Source organism: Hakea prostrata, chromosome 3, assembly GCF_041222555.1.
Source record: "Hakea prostrata isolate BN-2017 chromosome 3, UWA_Hpros_2, whole genome shotgun sequence".
Lineage (NCBI taxonomy): Eukaryota > Viridiplantae > Streptophyta > Magnoliopsida > Proteales > Proteaceae > Hakea > Hakea prostrata.
This window is the reverse complement of record NC_142602.1, coordinates 55,556,111-55,577,211: the sequence shown is the minus strand read 5'-3', so window position 1 is coordinate 55,577,211 and position 21,101 is coordinate 55,556,111. Positions and strand designations below refer to the sequence as shown.

General features: G+C 36.3%; 1 protein-coding gene across 1 annotated transcript; it reads right to left on the bottom strand.

Annotated features, from left to right (window-relative positions):
- Positions 1-14,209: 14,209 nt before the first annotated feature.
- On the bottom strand, positions 14,210-17,969 carry LOC149022546 (long-chain-alcohol oxidase FAO2-like). Its single transcript, XM_089150599.1, has 3 exons — positions 17,207-17,969; positions 16,766-17,038; positions 14,210-16,114 (listed from the first exon to the last, which is right to left on the bottom strand). The coding sequence occupies exons 1-3, from the start codon at positions 17,453-17,455 to the stop codon at positions 14,378-14,380; spliced, it is 2,259 nt and encodes a 752-aa protein (XP_089006725.1). The 5' UTR covers positions 17,456-17,969; the 3' UTR covers positions 14,210-14,377.
- Positions 17,970-21,101: the final 3,132 nt, after the last annotated feature.

Here is a 21,101-nt window from a genome sequence, read left to right as displayed (position 1 = left end):
TTAATCATGAGAAATGAAGCATGAATCTCTTATGGTAGAAGATATTATGTTGTCCACAAAGATTGTTTGAGAAGTATTCTTTGTTAAATTTATTGGTTTTCTACTGTTATGGATAATGGATGCACAACCACGAACAGAGAAGTACACAAGCAAAGTACACAAGGGAAATTTAACGTGGTTCGGCAAAACCATGCCTACGTCCACCAGAAAAAAAAAAAGAAGTTTCACTATTTCCAGGAAAACCTCACACCACTCACACTGACAAAGTGCTACCCTTTGCTTGCCCTCCATCCTTATCAGGATGGGTACCCCAATCCCCTACAGGGATTGATTCCCCAATCTCCTACAGGGATTGATGCCTATAGGTTATCCCACAAAGACTATTTATAGGGAAACCTAAAACCCTAATCCCAATGTAATTACAATGTTATCTTTCCCCAGTACTAGTAATTGACCCAAACTCTGTTTCAATTACAAATACAATCTAAAACCATAATTACATGGACCCACATAATACAAGACACTCAAACCCAACAATCTCCACCTTGGCTTGAATTCTGCAAAACATCTTGAAGAAAACCGTTGATGATGTCTCTCTGCAATCACCCGTCTCTGTGTATCCACCACACTTTACCGCATGGCCCACATCCCCTTCAGGGATGCTTTTGTTACCGCCATCACTAAACCAGCATGGCGCACACCCCCCACTAGGGGTATCCCGTACAGCTCATCGCCGCTATACACGCATGACCCACATCCCCTCCAAGGATGCTTTTGTTACCGCCATCACTAAACCAGCATGGCACACACCCCCACCCCCACCTGGGGTGTCCCGTACAGCTCATTGCCGCTATACACGCATGACCCACATCCCCTCCAGGAATGCTTTGTTACCGCCATCACTAAACCAGCATGGCACCCACCCCCACCTGGGGTGTCCCGTACAGCTCATCACCGCTATACGACGTGACGTGGCTCCATCTCTCCTGTCATAGCCGACTCCGAGAGATCACTGTCACTCACCAAATCCTAAGCGAAAGTCACTCGCTTCTTTCCAAATTTGCCCTTGTTTTGCGCCTAAACAACCTGCAAATTCTGTCTACCTCATCCCCCTCCTTGCGGTTAAGGTAACGACTTCGGGCATGGCCAGCTCCCATAGTGTGACGGGCGGTGTGTACAAGGCCCTGCAACGAATTCACCGCCGTATGGCTGACCGGCGATTACTAGAGATTCCGGCTTTTCCGGAGGTCTGAAGAAAGCTGCAATCAATAGGTCGACAAGCCTCCCTTCCCGAAAAGAAGAGCATGAAATTCTTTTTCCTTTCCGGAGGGACCTGGATATTGGATCTAGCCATAAAAAGAATGCTTGGTATAAATAGGTCTGTAAAAGGATCTTAGAGTGTCTAGGGTTAGGTTTGTACCCCTTGCAAAGTGTCACCTGGAACTCCACCTGTTTCAACACTATCTGCAAGCCTGCAATTTACTCGATCTGTAGCTTTCGTACCTATCAATCAACAGAAAAAAACCTCACCATTGATTTTCATACGAACTCACAAAATCAATACCAATGGAGCGAAATCTCATTGATCCGTCACTTCTACTGAGTTCAGAACGCCCAAAAACCTTAGGAATACTTAACTCCGTACAAAAAACCTTCACACAAAATCCTGTGGAAATAATCTGTACGATACCGATCCGGCAATAAAGAAAAAACAATCAAAAAACCTTCCCTATTTTTTTTTCAACCGAACTTTTTTTTCTTTTCTTTCTTTGTTTCCGTTCCACTTTTTCAAGTTCCTCTCTCTAACAGAGTTCAACTTCTTCCTTTTCTTTTTTTTTCTCAACAAACCAATGTAATAAGCATGGAAAGAAATTTCGGTCGCCCAGTTCGCCGGTGGGCGAAATAAAAAGGGGGCGAAACGAGATTTTCTGTTTTTCGCCGATATCTCGGCGAGATATCACCGAAATGACGATTTTTAACGATTTATCACCGAATTTCGTTATGAGATCAAAATTAAACACAATCCCAAATCAAGGCCAAACCAAATCCGCAGAAACCGTTCTTATTTCTGGGAAAAACTCTGCTTTCTAGGTATTCTATTCTACCTTACTGGGTTTGTTTCCTCCCACTTCACTGATAGCCCCTTTGTTTGAAGCAGAAGCAGAAACAGAGGCCATGGCAGCACATGAAGAGGAAGAAGAAGACCCCAAGGAAGACCCAAAGGAGTATTCATAAATCAGATTTGCATCTTATGGATGGAGAAGCTCAGAAAGACGAAGAACAAGGGAAGTAGAAACGGAAGCTCTGCAAGTTGTGATTCTCGTGCCAAGAGTGCAAGGAGAAATAAGAAGAAATGAAAGAATGACTGACCTCCTCGAATGAGAATCTGGATCATCACCCCCGGCGGGGAGCACAGAGTGCTCCCCAACAGGTTTTCCACCACTGAAAATGTAAAAAAAAAAAAAAAAAAAAAAAAAAACCCCTCCCATCCCCCCCCCGGCCCCCCCCCCCCCCTGTTTTTTGTGGTGGTAACCCGTCAGGGGAGCACAAAGTGCTCTCCCGACGGGTCGCAGATCCAGACTCCGAGAATGAATAGCTTTTAAAATAAGAATAAAAAATTAAAAGCATTACGTTGGGTTATTCCAACCACACACGTGGTTGTGTGGTAAATCAATTGAGGATGACGTGCTCTTTACTCTTCTCTTTTTTCAAAAACCATCTGATTTTTATATGTATACATGGTACAGAGCAATTAATGCACTTTAATACTTTATCTCAAATTTTCCTTTTGTATATTCAAACGAAATGAATGGCAGAACTGCAGAAGTCATAAATGAATTTTATATTTTTTCAGCGAAGTCATAAATGAATTTTACATTTTTTCAGCGAAATCTCGGCGAGATTTCGCCGTTTCGCTGGTTTCGGCAACCAGCGAACAGGGGATTCTCGCCCGAAACTTCGTTCCATGGTAATAATATTACATACAAAACCAAGAAAAAAAATTTAAAAAAACTTCAAAAACCTATTCTTCGGTTCTTCCTCACTGTGGACAATGCCGTCGACTTCTTTTTTTTTTTTTTTTTTTCCCCCTCTGAGCAAATCCCCTCAAAGCATAAGAAAAAAAGATTAAAAAAAACTTCATCGAACAACTATGATCCCCAAAGTTGGACCGCTCTTTTTTTTTTTAATCAGATATGATCAAACTACAAGAAAAAAAAGAGATTAAAAAAAACTTCACGATTCTGGATTTAGAATCGTACCTTCGAACAATCCATCGAAACATTCTCCGTTCTTCTGGCACCTATAATCTTCCTGGATCTTCGCACACTTTCGGCGACGATCCAATGAACCTTGCTCTGATACCATTTGTTATGGATAATGGATGCACAACTACGAACAGAGAAATACTCAAGTAAAGCACACAAGAAAAATTTAACGTGGTTCGGCAAAACCATGCCTACGTCCACCAGAAAGAAAAAGAAGTTTCACTATTTCCAGAGAAACCTCATACCACTCTCACACTGACAAAGTGCTACCCTTTGCTTGCCTTCCATCCTTATCAGGATGGGTACCCCAATCCCCTACGGGATTGATTCCCCAATCTCCTACAGAGATTGATGCCTATAGGTTATCCACAAAGACTATTTATAGGGAAACCTAAAACCCTAATTCCAATATAATTACAATGTTACTCCAGTACTAGTAATTGATAAACTCTGTTTCAATTACAAATACAATCTAAAATTATAATTACATGGACCCACATAATACAAGACACCCAAACCCAACACTAATGACCTTCTTGTTTTAATTCGAAGAACCTGTTGTGTCAAGCCATCAACCTTTGTTAACCCTTTTGTTGTTAAGTTGACGATATTTCTCTCAACTGCATTTGATCCAATAGAATTTCTATTTTTTCTTAAAAAAGAAAGTGAAGAGATAAAACATGGTATTAATTTAGTAGTGTTATTATTATTTCTCCTCTTGAGTGAGTTAATTAATGTTGACATGTTGACATTGAAATGTGGGACATAATGATGTTATGCACAGTAAGCTAGGAATCATGCATCAACAACTTGGAGTTGGTAAAATTAGTAAAATATCCTACCAAAAAAAATATAGCTACATATTGGAATTTGAAAATGAATGGCCATAAATCTGTTATTTTTTATACTCATCTACCACATACTTAGGAGTTACTCTTTTATTTATCTTGTTCGTATTTAGAAATAAAATTCCTTCTTAAATATGGTGGAAATGTGTGAAGAGAGCACAATTCTCTATCCTTGTGTACGAATAGAAGATTCAAACTCTGCTATGAGTCTCAACAAGGCATGAACTCAAAATTCTAGTCTTGAAGGTTATGTCATGCCAAGACAGGATGGTCTTGATTAATTTTACGGCTAGGTCGAGATTGAATTTTTGAGTAGAGCTGGTTAGATCTCAACCTACTACTTTGTAAGTTATTTTGGGTAAAACTAAGACACTAATATGAAATTATGTTTTTTTTTTTTTGAGATAATTACTATTGTCCCCCTGTGCTTTGATTTTATTACTACTGTATTCCTGTACTTTTCAAAATTGTTAATCCAACCTTTAACTTTGTCTACAATTACTACTGCCCCCTACCGTTAAGTTCTGTTGGTTTACTGATGATGTAGCATCTTTATATTTTCTCAAAAACCCCAAAATACCCTTATACTTATCTCTTTACTTATTTACCTTTTTGTCAAGTTATAGTAGTACCCTTAATTAATTGTGGAGAAAAAGAAAAACTGTAATTCGTTTTATTCTAAAAAAAATCACCAAATAAAGAAATAATGATTGAATAAAACTCAAATAGAAACCGAAGAGGAAGAAAAATCGAATTCAACTCAAATTGGAAACTGAATATCACCTAAAATTTTTCAAAATAAATAAAGTTTAGTGAAGGTGGGAAACCAATCATATTTGGATTTTGTCCATTTCATTAATTCAAAATAAATAAAGTTTAGAGTAAAATTGACATTTAATCTGGTTTTTATAAATGGGTCGCATCGTCTTTTGATTTCTTAATTTTAATGAAAGGCAAATTAGACATTACATATTCAAACTTAACGGCTATTTAACACCGTTATAAAGAAGGGGGCAACAGTAATTTTGTAAAGAACAGGATTTTATTAATAATAAAATCAAACTACAGAAGGCAATAGTAATTATTCCTTTTTTTATTTATTGTTTTCTATCATTATTAAACATGTGTCATAAATATAATCATATGATTTTAAATTTTTTATCTCAATTTGGAGGATCCAGACTCACTTTATAGTTAAGGTAAGAGTTAAGATATAGGGCTAAGCATCTGACCTAATCAGACTTGATCTAGCCCTATAAGACCAGACTCAATGTTAAGACCAAACTAAAGTATTTAGGGTCAAAGATGAGGATTTTAAAAGCCTGACCAAACCTTATTTACAACCTTAAGTACGATCGAGTCTCAAAAGAGTTTCTTTGCAAAAGTGAGGTAAACTACCTTATTAAAGTCCACATTGGTGAACATCATGTATTAAATGGAAGAAAAAAAATCCTCTGTTGTGCACAGCAGTGCGGCACCACAAATTTACACGTGTCGTATTCTTAATAAACGACTCAGATTAGAAGGCAGGTTTTAAGTGAAAATAACCCATCTTATGACCTGTTTTAACAAAAAATTACCCATTTGTTAGATCCAATTTTAAATATGATTATCCAAGATTTGTTTCCAAACCATCGTTACTGCGACTCCATCTTATTCCCTCTTGTTTTTCCATCTCTTCTGATGAATCAGGCACAAGGAAATGGTTGTTTCTTGCCAGTCCAATCAGAGTCTTTACCAACAAGAACACCAAACAAGTGTTGAGGTCGCAATCTCTTCCGTGGATCTGTTCTGTAAAGAGCTGCTGAAGCTCTGAAAAGCAATTTGATGAATGCAGGAGCAATTCCATCTAGCTTCAAAAGACAGATTCTTGAGCTAGGGCCAAGCCCAGGAACCAAAATGGAGCTTGAATCTGGTGTAGAGATTGTTCAAATGAGCCTCTATGGCACTAAACCCTCTCCACTTTTCAATGTAGTCTCGTCAACAAATCCCTTGAACGGTCTGGAATTTCAACTCACCAGCAGAAACTCAAGAACCTACCACCGCAAAAATTGAAATTCTTTCAGAATCTTACCTCAAATCGCAGAGCACCGAAGCAAGCATCCCAAAAACTCGGCCATACTAACTTCAATTTCTTAGGAAGAAATTATCAATTCCCAAGCTAAGGATGAGAAAGGATTGATTTGATCTCATTGTTGGGAAGAAGATGGAATCGGGCGAAGAAGATGGAGTTGCGAGAAAGATGGGAGAATCTTGGAAACAAATCTTGGTAACCATATTTAAAATCGGGTCTAATAAACGGGTAGTTTTTTGTTAATACAAGTCATAAGATGGGTTATTTTCACTTAAAACTTGCCTTCTAATCTGAGTCGTTTATTAAGAATACAACACATGTCAATTTGTGGTGCTGCACTGCTGTGCACGGCAATGGATTTTTACCCGTATTAAATACGTTTCTTTTTTAATTATAATTTACCTCCCAAACTTTTTTAAAAAGCAATTACGGTATATACTTTAGAGCCTCTTTGGTTACATGAGTTTGGAAATTTCAAATTTATAGTCATAATTTATAAAATTAATTTTTGGTTAACCTAAATTTGTGGATTCATCCTGAAATACTGTTTGGTCGACGTGATTTTTGTAAATCCGAAAATGTTTAGCACTTTTATAAGATTTCATCCCATACCCATAAATTTACATATTCACATTTTTAGTGTAAAAAGATGAATTTATAGATTTCATAAATCCAAGTATTTTCACAACCAAACAGGTATAAATCTCACATTCATGATTGAAATCTCTGGATTCATGTAACCAAACAAGCCCTTAGTTCATTAGGTTAACCTGAGATCCAAGACCCCTCTCTCTCTCTCTCTCTCTCTCTCTCTCTCTCTCTCTCTCTCTCTCTCTCTCTCTCTCTATATATATATATATATATATATATATATATATATATATATATATATATATATATATATATACATACTATTGATATAAAAGCACGAATTCAGGGATAATGGTTACATTTCAATTTCTTATAAAACTCCTACCCAGTTACATGTTTACCATTTTTCATTTGTTATTTAAATTGTGATACGGAGAAATTATGATCAAACCAGGTTCATACCTGGTTCGACCCTCGACCCCGGTCGAGACAGAGGGAACCGACTCGCTCCCGAGCAAATCGGATCCAGAAGATGGCTTGCTGAGGAAGAAAACTTATTCAGCTACGAGCGCGCCCTAATTCTACTTATGGATTAGGGTAATTACCCTAATGATGGCAGACTCAAATTGACGGTTGCGGCTAATCATTATCGAAGGGATAATCATCACATAACCTAAAGGGTTATCTCAGGAGTCCTCTACTAGTCCAAACTAGTAGAAGTCTATTGCTCAACGGATCTAACTGTTAAGATCCAACGACTACCCGAAGAAGGCTCAAGTGCATCCAATGAAGGAGATTCGAAGGTACACTCTTTATAAACCTCACTACCATACGAGGTGAGGGAGATCGAAAACACACAATCTGAGACTCAGGTTTAGATACATACTGATAGACGTAAACTATCAGCGGCTTACGATCTAGATCACCTTTCCCAGTTCTTTATTCCTTAGCTTTGTGCTTCTAGCAGAGCCGTTTGTGATTAAGTTCATCAAGTGACTTAGCCTTCGGAGGTGGACTCCCGACCTCCGCGGTCGGGCCACATCTGACGCTTTCATTTTGCAGGTCATCACGAGGAGATCTAAGGGCTGAGCAGATTTTGGACGCATCAAATTGTATTTTGTAAGAAATCATGGTTCAAATATACAGGGACAATGGTTATATTTCAGTTTCCTATAAAACTCCTATCATTCACACATTTACCTATTTTCATTAGTTATTTATATGGGAAAGGCAGTAGCTGAACGAATGTGTGAATATATTAGCTGAACGGTTCTAAATATTTACTTTCAAATCTATTAACTAAATCTGAATCGTCTAATAAAATTTTTGTTTTTCCTCCTATTATTTTTGGGTTATAGTTAAGTAAATATTCTATCACCAATTAAATTTTCAAAAAGAAAAGAAGAAAACAATGTTCCATTCATGGGTTGGCGGTTAGAGTAACGTCTCATTCTTCTTTCTCTATTTCTTCCTCTCTTTCTTCTCTATCGGCTTCATTGAAAATTCTTTAATAAAAAACCAAAAAACCAGAAACCAAAAAAAAAAAAAAAAAAAAAAAAAAAAGAAGAAGAAGAAGGAGAGAAAACGAAAGAATTTTCTTCAAAAGAATAGGATGCATGACAACGGAGAGATAATTTAACACAGAAAGGTTGAGAATCTCAGGCAAAGAGAGTATTTTTTTTAAGAAATTAGCAAAACCTCCATTGTTTAACTACGAAGGGAAGAAAAAATCCTCTTAAAACCTCCACCGTTTAACTCTTAATGAAGAAATTGTCTTAAACCTTCACTGTTGAACTCTTAACAAGTGAAGCAGGTTTCTTAAAACTCCACTATTTAACTCTCAACAGGCGAAGAAGAAATTCTCTCAAAATCCCCTGGTGTTTAACTCTCAACAATTTTTTTTTCCTCAAAATGTCCATGACATAAAGACCCAAATTGACTCCCAAACTTGAATAATCGAAGAATAATGGCAATTGTAGTTGCCAAGGACATTACCTAGTTGATCCCATTATCAGAACATCACGGCCGAGAGATGTTGGTGAAAAGAACACCAACAACTCAAATCCTATCCTATCCATTCGTTCTCTTCCATTGCCTTATTATAAAGGATTTTTACATCTTTCATTTTTAATCTATATACTCAAACATAGGCCACTTTCTTCTTTTTTCTCTCTCTGGTGATCCAATGTGGTAAACCCATTCAGTCTTGGAAGCCAATTTCTATCCATCAAAATTATAAACAAATGTTGTTTTGTCCAATTCCCATAAACCTATCCCGTCTCCCACTATCCTAACGATGATGTCCTTTTATGTCCATGGGTAATTCTAAGTGATGATGTTTTTCTATCTCCATGGGTCAATTCCAATAAACCTATCCCGTCTCCCACTATCCTAACGATGATGTCCTTTTATGTCCATGGGTAATTCTAAGTGATGATGTATTTTTTTTATCTCCATGGGTAAAGAACTTCTAGCTCGATGAACGCAGGTGAAAGGATTTTTAGTGAAGTCGATAGCTCCATGAGTTTGTTTTGCTGTGTTCTGTTCGTTTTCAGATGCTGGTGGTATATTGGGTAGCGGCTTCAAGATGGAAGTTCAGAAACGGGTGCTTTTTGCCTCAACACTTGAGTTGGCGCCTTTGTGGTGTGTTCTGTCTTCGCGTTTGTGGAGTGCTAGTTTGTCGTCCTTGTGGTGTGTGGTTTGTAAGCCTTTGGGGCGTGTGTTTTGTCCGCCCTTGTGGCGTGTGTTTTTGTCCGCCCTTGTGGCGTGTGGTATGTAAGCCCTTGGGGTGTTTCGTTTGTCTGCCCTTGTGGCGTGCTCAGTTTTCCCCTTTGAAGCGTCTGGTATGTAAGCCCTTGTGGCGTGGTTATGTCTGCGTCGGTGTCCGCCAATGTGGTGTGTCTCCGCAGGCGGTTGTGGTGGTTATGCTAATCATACCCATTATGTTTTTCTGACTCTGTGGTTGTCACAACCAGTTTTCTGAGGGTTAATTGGGCTCGGCCCATCCCTTAGTTCTTGTTATTTTCTTTTGTTCGGTGTTTGTGTCTGTGTTTTATTTCAATTATGAATGAAATGTTTAACCTTTTGACCAAAAAAAAAAAGAAAATGAACAAAGGAAGAAGATAGAGATTACCGCCAACAAAAATGGACAATGGGTGATATTAAGTTAAACTTAATTAACCCATAAATAATGGGAGAAAAAATAGGAATTTAATTGGACGATTCAGATATAGTTTAGCAAATCTGACGATTAATATTTAGAGCTATTTAGCTAACCTATTCACGTGTACCTTCAGCTACACTTTAGCCTATTTATATTATAATTTTATAATAAAATATCATAAGGGTGTCAATTTGGTTAAAAAACCATTAAACCGTACCGTACCGAACCATTTCCAAATTCGGTACGGTTTTTACCCTTACCGAATTTGGTAATTCGGTACGGTACGGTTACGGTAAACAGGGTTATACCGTCGGTAAATACCGTTTACCGTACCGTATTTTATACCGTTTACCGTAAAGATATTAACCCTTTTAAAGTTTAAACCCTAAACTTATCTCAGAGAGTCACGCTTCACTTTGAAGAATCAGAGGACAAGAGTCACAAAGATAGAGAACACTGAACAGAGACTCATTCGTCGTTCCGTCTTTTGTTTTTCACTTCCTCGTTCTCTACTTCTTTGTTCTTCCTTCTTCCTTCCTCCTTCCTCCTTCTACTTCCTTCCCATGTGGGTAAGAAAGGGAATAGCCATGCTGGTTGGTTGCCTATCTATGATCAAGTTCCCAAGTACTAATTCACTTATTTATGGTCTTGGTTTAATATGTTGTATCTGAACAGTGGAGAAGAATGTTATGAATTGCTGCACTGAGCCACTGGTTGTGGTTGTATAAGACACTGTTGATGTATGCTTATTATAATTCACATTGTGTTTTTTGTGTATTCCATACTTGAACAATCATAAAAAGAAAAATTGTTCCCATACAATATCGTAACAAAATCGCACCGTATACCGAACCGTGCCGTTTTTCCATACCGATTTTATACTGTTTTCATACCGTACCGTTTTTAAAATACCGTTTTCATACCGTACCGTATAAATATGATACGGTATGGTTATGGTTTGAGGTTTTCAAATTCAATATTGTACCATACCGTACCGAATTACCGTTACCGCACCGAATCGACACCCTTAATTATCATATCAAATTATTATTATTACTAATACGAAGGACAAACTCAACGACAATTATATTTTAGTTTCCCACAAAACCCCTACCCAATCACACATTTACCCTCTTCCATTAGTTATTTAAATTGTAATTTTGTAAGAAAACATCATTTAAATATACAGGGACAATGGTTACATTTCAGTTTCCTATAAAGCCCTTATCTATTCACATTTATCCATTTCCATTATTTATTTAAATTGTAATTTTGTAATAAAACATGACTCAAATATACAGGGACAATGATTAGATTTCAATTTTTTATAAAGCCCCTACCCATTCACACATTTGGCCATATCCATTAGTTATTTAAAAATTATAATTTTACAAGAAAATATGGTTCAAATATACCACATCTACCTACAACCTTACACAGAGTTTCCTAAAAAAACTCCAATACACATTTATCCCATATCCATTAGTTATTAAAATTGTAACTTTTGGAAGAAAACATATTTCAAATATACCCCTCCCATTAAGTGTGTGTTACACTATATTTCAAAAATTAAAAGGGTTACAAACTGAACTTCCATGATCTCAACTCTCTCCTCGATTACATATATTGTAATTTTTTTTGAAAAAAAATGGTCCAAATATACCTAGTAGGCAGTTTCTTGAAATGTTAGTTAATTTAATAAAAAAAATCATTTCTAATCAATAAAAGTATTCTTAAATTCCACTATAACTCATAAAGACAATATTAATTAATAAAATAAAATAATAATTATTAGTAATTAATCTAAAAATCAACTCAAAAAAAAAAACATACAAATTAAAAAATAAAAAATTATATTTGAGAGCACATCAGACATGCTTGTGCCCGTGCATATATATGGTGTAAACAATTCATTTGATATTTGACGATATTAATAGTTTGTATTAGATGGACCAATCACCTAAACATGAAGATTATGATGTTGTGACTAGAAAAAAATTGGGGATTCATTCAATTAATGGAAATGCTATATTCACGTTAAGGAACATCTAATATATTTTTGAGACTAGGTCTTTGGGCGGAGTAGTCTATGATGAGTTTGGATTTTTTATCCTCACGAATAAAGAATTATGCTCCACTTATATTTTTCCGTCACACATTTAGAGAATTGGGATCTATTATTTTCGGACCAAGTCTTTGGGCCATGGAATGGTCTATGATGAGTTTAGATTTTCTATCATTGCGGTTAGAGAATTCTATTCCTCTCATATTCTTCTATTGCACATTTAGGGTGTTAGGATCCTCTACTCTTGTGAGTGGAGACTGTTTTTCCTTTGTATCGTTCTACCACATATTTAGAAAGAAAACCCATCTTTAGTCTATCTTGAACTTTAGTCTAAAGACAAACCCCTCTCCTAAATGTGTGGTCAAGAAATGTGAGGAAAACGCATAGTTCTGTACTTACAATGATAAAAGATCTCTGACTAAAAAAAAAAAAAAAAAAACACAGAAAAAAAAATAAAAGATTCTGTCCAACATTCAAAGGATGGCAAGAAAAAAATAAAAGATCCTGCGTAACATTCAAAGGATGGCAATATATATAATTTTATTCTTCAAAATAGTAGACTTTATTTATAAATGAATAATAGAAAAATGCGAAGAAAAGGGAATCTCTACCCACTTGGATAAAGACTTGCAAGTTGCAACCAAATGATATAAATTCCTTTTTGTCCCCTTAAATTAGAGTAATAAACATCCAATCATAAGAAGTCTAAGCAATGGCACTTGCTTAGAGTGGACCTTTTCTCATTGATTATATGCATTGTGAATTTGAAAGTCAATAACTTTTAGAAAGCTAATCAGCACTGCTTTGCAGCCATTAATGGGTGCCTTTAGCGTGATTGTAGAGAAATATTTTAATTTTACCAGATGAACAGTTGAAAATGAAAATGATATATGAAAAAAGAAAAGGTTCAAAAGGTTACCTTTCAAGTTTCAAGTTTCAAAGTCAAACAAGTTAAAAATGACAGACATCGACTGCGAGCTATGGCTTTAAAGGGAACTAATAGTCTTTTTGGTAGTTAAGGCGGACTTGACTAGGAAATTTGTGAGCGTCATTAACTGGAAAGCTTAAGCTACTTCTTTCTTCTGGTTTTTTACAATCTCATCTTCTTCTTCTTCCTCAACAACCAAATCTCTTAACTTGTTGCACTTGATCTACACAAAAAGTTGTGAATGTTTGTGTTCTGGTGTAGTGGAGATATGTCATCACCACCTAGTTTAAGGGATTTGGAGTGCAACAGAAGGATTTCCTGGGTTTTCTTTGTAGTAATTTAAAATATAATGGATGTATTTCTTGATTTCTTTCTAGGTAAACATAGTGCTCTTTATTTAATTCTATATTAAGAAAGTATTTATGTTTAGTCTCACATCAGATACCGAGGAGTTGGATACCTTGTTTATTAATATGTGCTACCTATTAATCTCAGTTATGATAAAAAATTAAAAAAAAAAACACGTTGTTGTGGGGGTGCAATGTAGGAGTGAGGACGGTTTACCATCCGAACGTTCACGCACACCCACGGCATGGGTAGTAGGGCTGTTTAGGCATTTTTGGCACTCACTTGGCACACTTGCATTGCTTTGAGCAAGATTTGATCTAAACCATTTATTTTGATCAAACGATTAATCTAGGTGATGGAGGTAGATCCATCAGAATCCAAGAAAGATCCGACGATCAGATTAGCTCTAACCATTAAAAAGGTATATCCAAGTTGACACATCCGATCAATGGGGACCGTCGGATCATGTGGTTGAACAATCGCTCGGCACATATTTAATTGTAGATGAATATGACTATACAAGGACGTACCTATCTATATAGAGTCATGAACTTATAGAATAGGTACCTCTCTGCTAATGGGTACCCCCTGATTCACAAAACGAGCTCTTCTCCGTCTATAAATACCCTGTTCAGATTAGTTAAGTGTATAGCAAAAATCTAAAAAACAACCTCCGTTGGAGCTTTCTTGTATTCTGGGAGACTATTCGTATAAACCCTCTTGTACACAGTGGTGGAGGCGAATAAAGTCTTAAGCAAAACGACACCATAACACACCTGAAAGTTCTAACATCCATTATCCCTTGTGCTATTTCGGACTAACTTTTCTAACCATCTTTCCTTTGCCCTATGAACTAATTACGAAGGCACATGAGAAAAAGGGAGACAAAATAAGAAAACTCAGAGGAGTAAGGCTTTTACATTCACATTATTACTAGTATTTATGAATCAAGATGAATAAAATGAAACGAAGCGACCTAGAACACATCAACAATAGTGTGTCTTATTTCTACTATTACATCCACTTGGTGAACTTGGAAAAGCATACATAGATCAAAAATATCAAAAACAGAGAAGGAAGATTAAAGCAATGGATTAGTTGAACTTTTTCATAGTCTGAGCAATATTTTTGGACAGACAGTAGACAGTGGATTCGATGGTAATCATGGGATTAACTCCCACTGCACTGGGCAGAACACTTGCATCACAAACAAATAGACCCTCTGCTTCCCAACTTTCACCATTCTCATCAATTGCTCCTTCTTCTGGAGTTGCTCCCATCCTGCAACTCCCCATCTGATGGGCAGAGAAATAGGTATTCCAATACTTTTCCCCTGACATTAGACCTCCCTCTGCAGCAACTGAATCCAAGAACTCTTCCAATTCCACATCTTTAGTCCTTTTGCATTTGATTTTCTGGCCATCATTCCGAAAGGTACCCACCTCAACAGCCCCAGCTGCAATCAAAATCCTTAAGGCCTGACGCAATCCTGTGGTAAGGTTTTCTCTGTCCAATTTACTAGGCTTGTACTTTATCTTCCCATCAGCAGTGACCTCCCCTGAACCTTGATCCCGGACTAATGCGAAAATGTTAGAAGTCCTTGCATATTTCAGTATTCTCTCCTTCATATCTCGTCCAGAAAGCCATGGGGTCAATGAAGTAAATGAAGCAGGGGCAAGTGCAGGGGTTTCTATGATATATTTAACTGTGGAATTCTCCGGCACTTCCTTGTACAAAGAAGTGATAATTCCACCCTCATATGATTTGCCTTTGAGATCTGATATTGAGTCTGGAAAGTATCCCCACGCCAACAAAACGGGGTGGAGTCGAAGGTTTTTGCCAATGTTCGGGTTCTTGAGTCCACTGGAGAGCATTAATGGTGGTGTCAAGAGTGATCCACATGCTGACACTGTTACTTTAGCTTTGATGCATAGTTTCTTTTTTATGTTGGAATTCAATGTTGTGGCCATTAGTCCCACACACTTCATCTTTCTACTGTGACTCTGCTCATTCCTTTCCAATATGAATCTCTCCGCTTTGCATCCACTTAAGATCACTGCACCATGGTCAACAGCATCAACCAGCCAAGTAACTTGAGTCCCTTTTTTGTCTCCAGATTTACATCCATAATTGCAACATCCACAGTAATGATCCTCGGAGGAATTCCGAGCAACTGACTCAACTTTCAGTCCAAGATTCTCACACCCCTTACGAAGTACTTGATTCTGGAGTCCTTCCCTCTTACAATTCTCTGTAACACCAAGCCTGGTAAATACAGTGTCCATGGCAGAGAGATAGTCTGAAGTCCCAAAGAGAGGAATCCTGTGATCCACAGCCCATTCCTTGAGCACAGAACTTGGAGTTTTGATTGACGCAGACCAGTTCACAGCTGAACCACCACCCACAGTTGATCCGGCAAAAATCGTCATTCCCCCATCATCAGAAGATAAAAACCCACCCTTTTCATATAGCTGTTCCATTGAGGGGGCCTCAAGAGAGGAATAGTCTTCAGGGACGAAGTAGTTTCCTTTCTCAACGACAATGACCTTTTGGCCTGAACATGCGAGAACCCCTGCAGCAACTCCTCCACCACAACCAGAACCAACAATTACAACATCACATTCAATATTGTAAAGGTTCTGTTGTGGATCTTCCGTGACTTTCAAGCCCTTTTCTTTCAGAGATTTAATAAGGGTTGAATCAGTTTCCCTTATGGTTTCCACTATTCCTTTCTCAAGAGGTCTTTCCCTCTGGATTCTGTTTGAGTTTACTTCTGGCTCCAACTGGAATCCCATTGCTTCCCAAGCTGGGTTTTCTGATTTCTCATCAGTCTGTAGTATAGCCACAGGAAGAAAGCCAAGTTAAAAATTAAACCTTGTAAATTCAACTCTTTTCCACTTTCATATGAAGCTTAGACAATTAAAAAAAAAACACCATAAGGGAAAGAGACAGATTACAACAGAAAAGGAGAGATCTTAATTGTTGCAATTTTCAATTCGTATAGAAAGAGTGAAGAATTTGAAAGAGGAAAAGAAAATTGTTTTTCCTTTATGGAGTCGGCAGAAGTATAATTTTCCCGCACTGAAATCACATTACTTTTGAAGATGACATGTAAACAGCTCAATCAAAAAGAAAGTAAACCACCAGGCCAGATTGTTTTTGTCAAAGAAGAAAAAGACAAGTTACATGAATGATTTCAACTTGTAACAGCAATGCTTTTGAGAGTAAAAGCAACCCCACTTTAAGGGCAAAAGAAAGAAAGAAAACAAAAATAAAATAACAAATCAACTCAGCAACATCATCTTGGTATCATTTTTAATATGCATTACAGAAACAAATTAGCTGTCTGCTTCTCTCACCCTTCCTTCAAGTCCCAGCTTATCTCTACAACCATACCCCCAACAGAGTCTGCTTGGGGAATTGCCATGGCAAGATGGAAACACAAAAGAAAGAGAAATTGTAATGGGCAGAGAGGAACTTACCCGAGAGAAGAAGGTAAAGAAACAGAAGGCTTTGGTCAACATAAATACTCCTCTAAGAGGAACCAAGAACCTTGCTTTTGACCACTTTAGGAGAACCATTTCCCTCTTCTGCAATGACATTTCAGAGAACTTGTAAATGAATGGCCATTTCCACCCAAGACAGAGAATCCCACAAAGCAATAGAGTTCCCAATCTGGTCGATAGAAGCCACAAAGCAAGTTTCACTAAGGCTACAGCTTCTGGTTCACCCCTTTTCACGAACATCTGAGCGACCTGTCCACCATTAAAACAAAACACCACCGTTTTAGAAGTTTAACAATATCATAAAGGAGAATAATTATTATGTTTCAATTCTAAAATATTAGAACAACCAATCCATCCGGAACCCAGAAAACAACAATTGAAAAAGGATAAAAATGATCGGAAATGAATGAATTTCACCTCATCAGGGATTGGTTCTTGAGAACCAGAAGAATTGAAGAATGATTGAACAGCTTTACTGGAAGGGACTTCCTTGCTACCAACATGAAGAGGATCCTCCAAAGGGATGGGAGGTATATAAGTCTCACAGAGAGCAGACAATGATTCCATTTGAGATGAAGAAAGCCCATGACTGTAACTACCTTCAACTCTTCTTCCACCTCTCAATGAAGGGTGACATTTCCTGATCATCGGCTCTTCTGAATCCATGATGTTTCTCTCTTCTTTTCTTCTCCTTCCTCAATCTTCTCTATGACTTCTATCTCCAGCAGTTTCCACTCATATGATCTCATCCAATATTATATATAAAGTCTCCCTTCTTAAATTAATAATTTGGGCTGCAATAAAATATGAGAGAGACACACGAGAAGTCTAGAAGCAGCTCTTTTTGAAGTCTTTGGCGGATGGTTCATAGCTGAGTTGAGATTTGAGTGGCGTTGGTCATACGTAACCAGGAGAGTTTCTAAGCAATACGATACGATAAACCACAGAACTCAGTCAGTTGGATACACCAACTCCATTGCAGCGTGAAGCGAGGGAGTTTTGTTGTGTCCATTAAATTATTCACAAATCATTCCTATGAGAAGACTCTAACTGATGTAAGGAAAGAGGAAGGAAGTAGATCGAAAGTCTCATGAAACTTCTTTAATTTTCACTCTTTTTTTTTCTGTTTGTTTCCACAATCACATTTGATATTTTTGCAAATCAACCAACATGGTTAAATACCTAAATCTATGAATAAGGAAAATTGGATTTGGATTTGAAGGGAAGCATCTTAGCTAAATCTATAAAACAGCATAGCGAAAATCGGAAATGCAGAAGAAGAAAAAACAAATTTATGTGATCTACGAGAAGACTACGTGTCTACGTTCATGATACACCGCATGTTGGTTTTCACAACGAGGAAGATAAACAAAAGGAAAGTACGACCATAGCCATAGGTTTGTTATATCTTTTCTTTTTTTGGTTTGTTATATCTTTTCAAGACAAGATTACTTTTACATATATCAAAATAGATAAGATTCCAAACCCAAAAACTAACTGATGAGGACAAAATAGTAGCGGACCGTGTTCAACCACGATCGGGTTAAGGAATCCGGTCGAGACTGGTTTAATGGTCGGACCAACGGATAGCGTAAGGGTGAAAGAACCCAACGGTTAGGGAAAGAAATATGTTCTTTTAAAATTCGGACTACGCGATCGTGCCATATGAGAAAACTATAACAAACTCCTAAATAAGGAGAAAAAAAACCTACGATCGGATGACCACCAAGAAGGAGCTCGAACAAACCCAACGGTCGAGAATGGTAGTGATATGGAGAGTTTATGATCAGACCGGGTTCATACCTGGTACGACCCTCGACCCCGGTCGAGACGGAGAAAACCGAATCGCTCCCGAGTGAACCGGAACCAGAAGATGGCTTGCTGAAGAAGAAAGATTATTCGACTGCAAGCGGGCCCTAATCTTACTTATGGATTAGGATAATCACCCTGATGACAGCAGACTCAAACTGACGGCTGCGGATAATCATCATCAAAGGGATAACTATCGCATAACCTAACGGTTATCTCAGGAGTCCTCTACTAGCCCAAACTAGTAGAAGTCTATCGCTCAACGGATCTTATTGATAAGATCCAACGACTACCCGAAGAAGGCTCGAGTGCATCCAACGAAGGAGATTTGAAGGTACACTCTATATAAACCTCACTACTATACAAGGTGAGGGACGGATCAATCGATCAAGAAGAATACTATCTGAGACTCAGGTTCAAATACATACCGATAGACCTAAACTATCGGGCATCCCGCTATCTAGATCACCTTTCCCGTTTCTTCATTCATTAGCTCTGTGCTTCTAGCAGAGCCTTTTGTGATTAAGTTCATCAACCGACTTAGCCTTCGGAGGTGGACTCCCGACCCCAAATGGGTCGGGCCACATCCGACGCTTTCGTTTTGCGGACATCACGTGGAGATCCAAGGGCCGAGCGATTTTGGACGCATCTTTTTATATGTAGGTATATATATATATATATATATATATATATATATATATATATATATATATATATATATATATATATATATATATATATATATATATATATATATATATATATATATATATATATATATATATATATATATATATATATATATATATATATATATATATATATATATATATATATATATATATATATATATATATATATATATATATATATATATATATATATATATATATATATATATAAACTAAAGAATTACATACGGTGAATGTAAAGAATTACATACGGTGAATGTATCTGAGTTGTTTCCTTCCATTAGCATTATTCAATTAAGCTTTATAACTAACTAGAACTATGTGCAGGGGCGGACCCAGGATGGGGGGCCGAAGAATAAAAGCCAGATAACCTCCTCATTGGGGAATCACTAATGTTTTTTTGCTACATATTTTGTGGGTCTTATAAGACCCATTTGGAGTCTTACCTCTAAATTATTTTATTATATTAAAGAATAGATCCATATATATTTTGTGGGGCCCACACATATTTGAAAAAAAGAGTAAATTATTAATAATGATATTTTGTTGACAAAATATAGATAAAATTAAAGCAACAATATAAAAAATATATATATAAACATAGCTTCAATCCTAAAAATTAGATGCATCGAAATTATCTTTGATAAGAAATGCAAACCAAATTATTTTTTAGGTAAAAGGCAAATTAATAGTAGTTAGTTACCTATTAATATGGAAGTTTTATTCACAATGCAAAATTAAATAACGAAAATTGTAGAAGAAATAAAGAAACACATAATATAAAATCAAACTAAAAGAATAAAAAAAAAAAGAAAAGAAAATGATAAACGATAAATAAATTGAGTAAGACATAGAATACCTAATTGTGAAGTAGAACTTTTTCCAAATTTTCTTATCTCACGCTTATAGAAAGGGAAGAGAATAAAAACGAATCACAATACAAAATCAAATAACGAAAATTTCACAAGAAATAAAGAATCATAGAATATAAAATCAAATAAAAAGAAAGGTAAATATCACTTACCTCCCCTCTTAGCTAGACAAATAACACTTACACTTCTTCTTAGTTGAATAATATCACTTATCTCCCCTCTTACCTAGCAAATATCAAACATCTTCTCTGTTAATTTTTTCCGTTAAATTTAACTTTTACCATTAAATATTTTTCTAAAACTCCAAACTACCATTGGCTAAAAATATTTTTTATTTTAAACACTAAATTACCATAATCACCCTAGCAGTTAAAATACTAAATTACATTCAATTAAAATAATTGTTAAAAACCAAACAACCATAGTTAAAACCCAAATTATCTTTAATTATTAAAAGCCCAACATCCATTTTTTTTTTTAAATTATCAAACAATTAAAAAAACACGTACCCTATCAAGTAAAATTATAAATGCAATTAAAAAAAAGAAAAAAGAAAAAGTAGGTTGATAGTGTACGTGTTTATCAAACAATTAAAAAACCCACCCAAAATAGTAGTACGTGTTTAATTTTATCAACCTACGTTTTTTCTTTTTAATTGTGTCTATAATTTTACTTGATAGTGTATGTTTTTTTAATTGTTTGACAATTTTAAAAAAAAAGGGTATGTTGGACTTTTAATAATTAAAGATAATTTAGGTTTTAACTATGGTGTTTTGATTTTTAATAATTATTTTAATTGAGGGAAATTTAGTTGTTTAACGGATAGAATGATTATGGTAATTTAGGGTTTAAAATAAAAAATATTTTTAACCAAAGGTAGTTTGGAATTTTAGAAAAATATTTAACGGTAAAAATTAAATTTAACCAAGAAAGTTAACA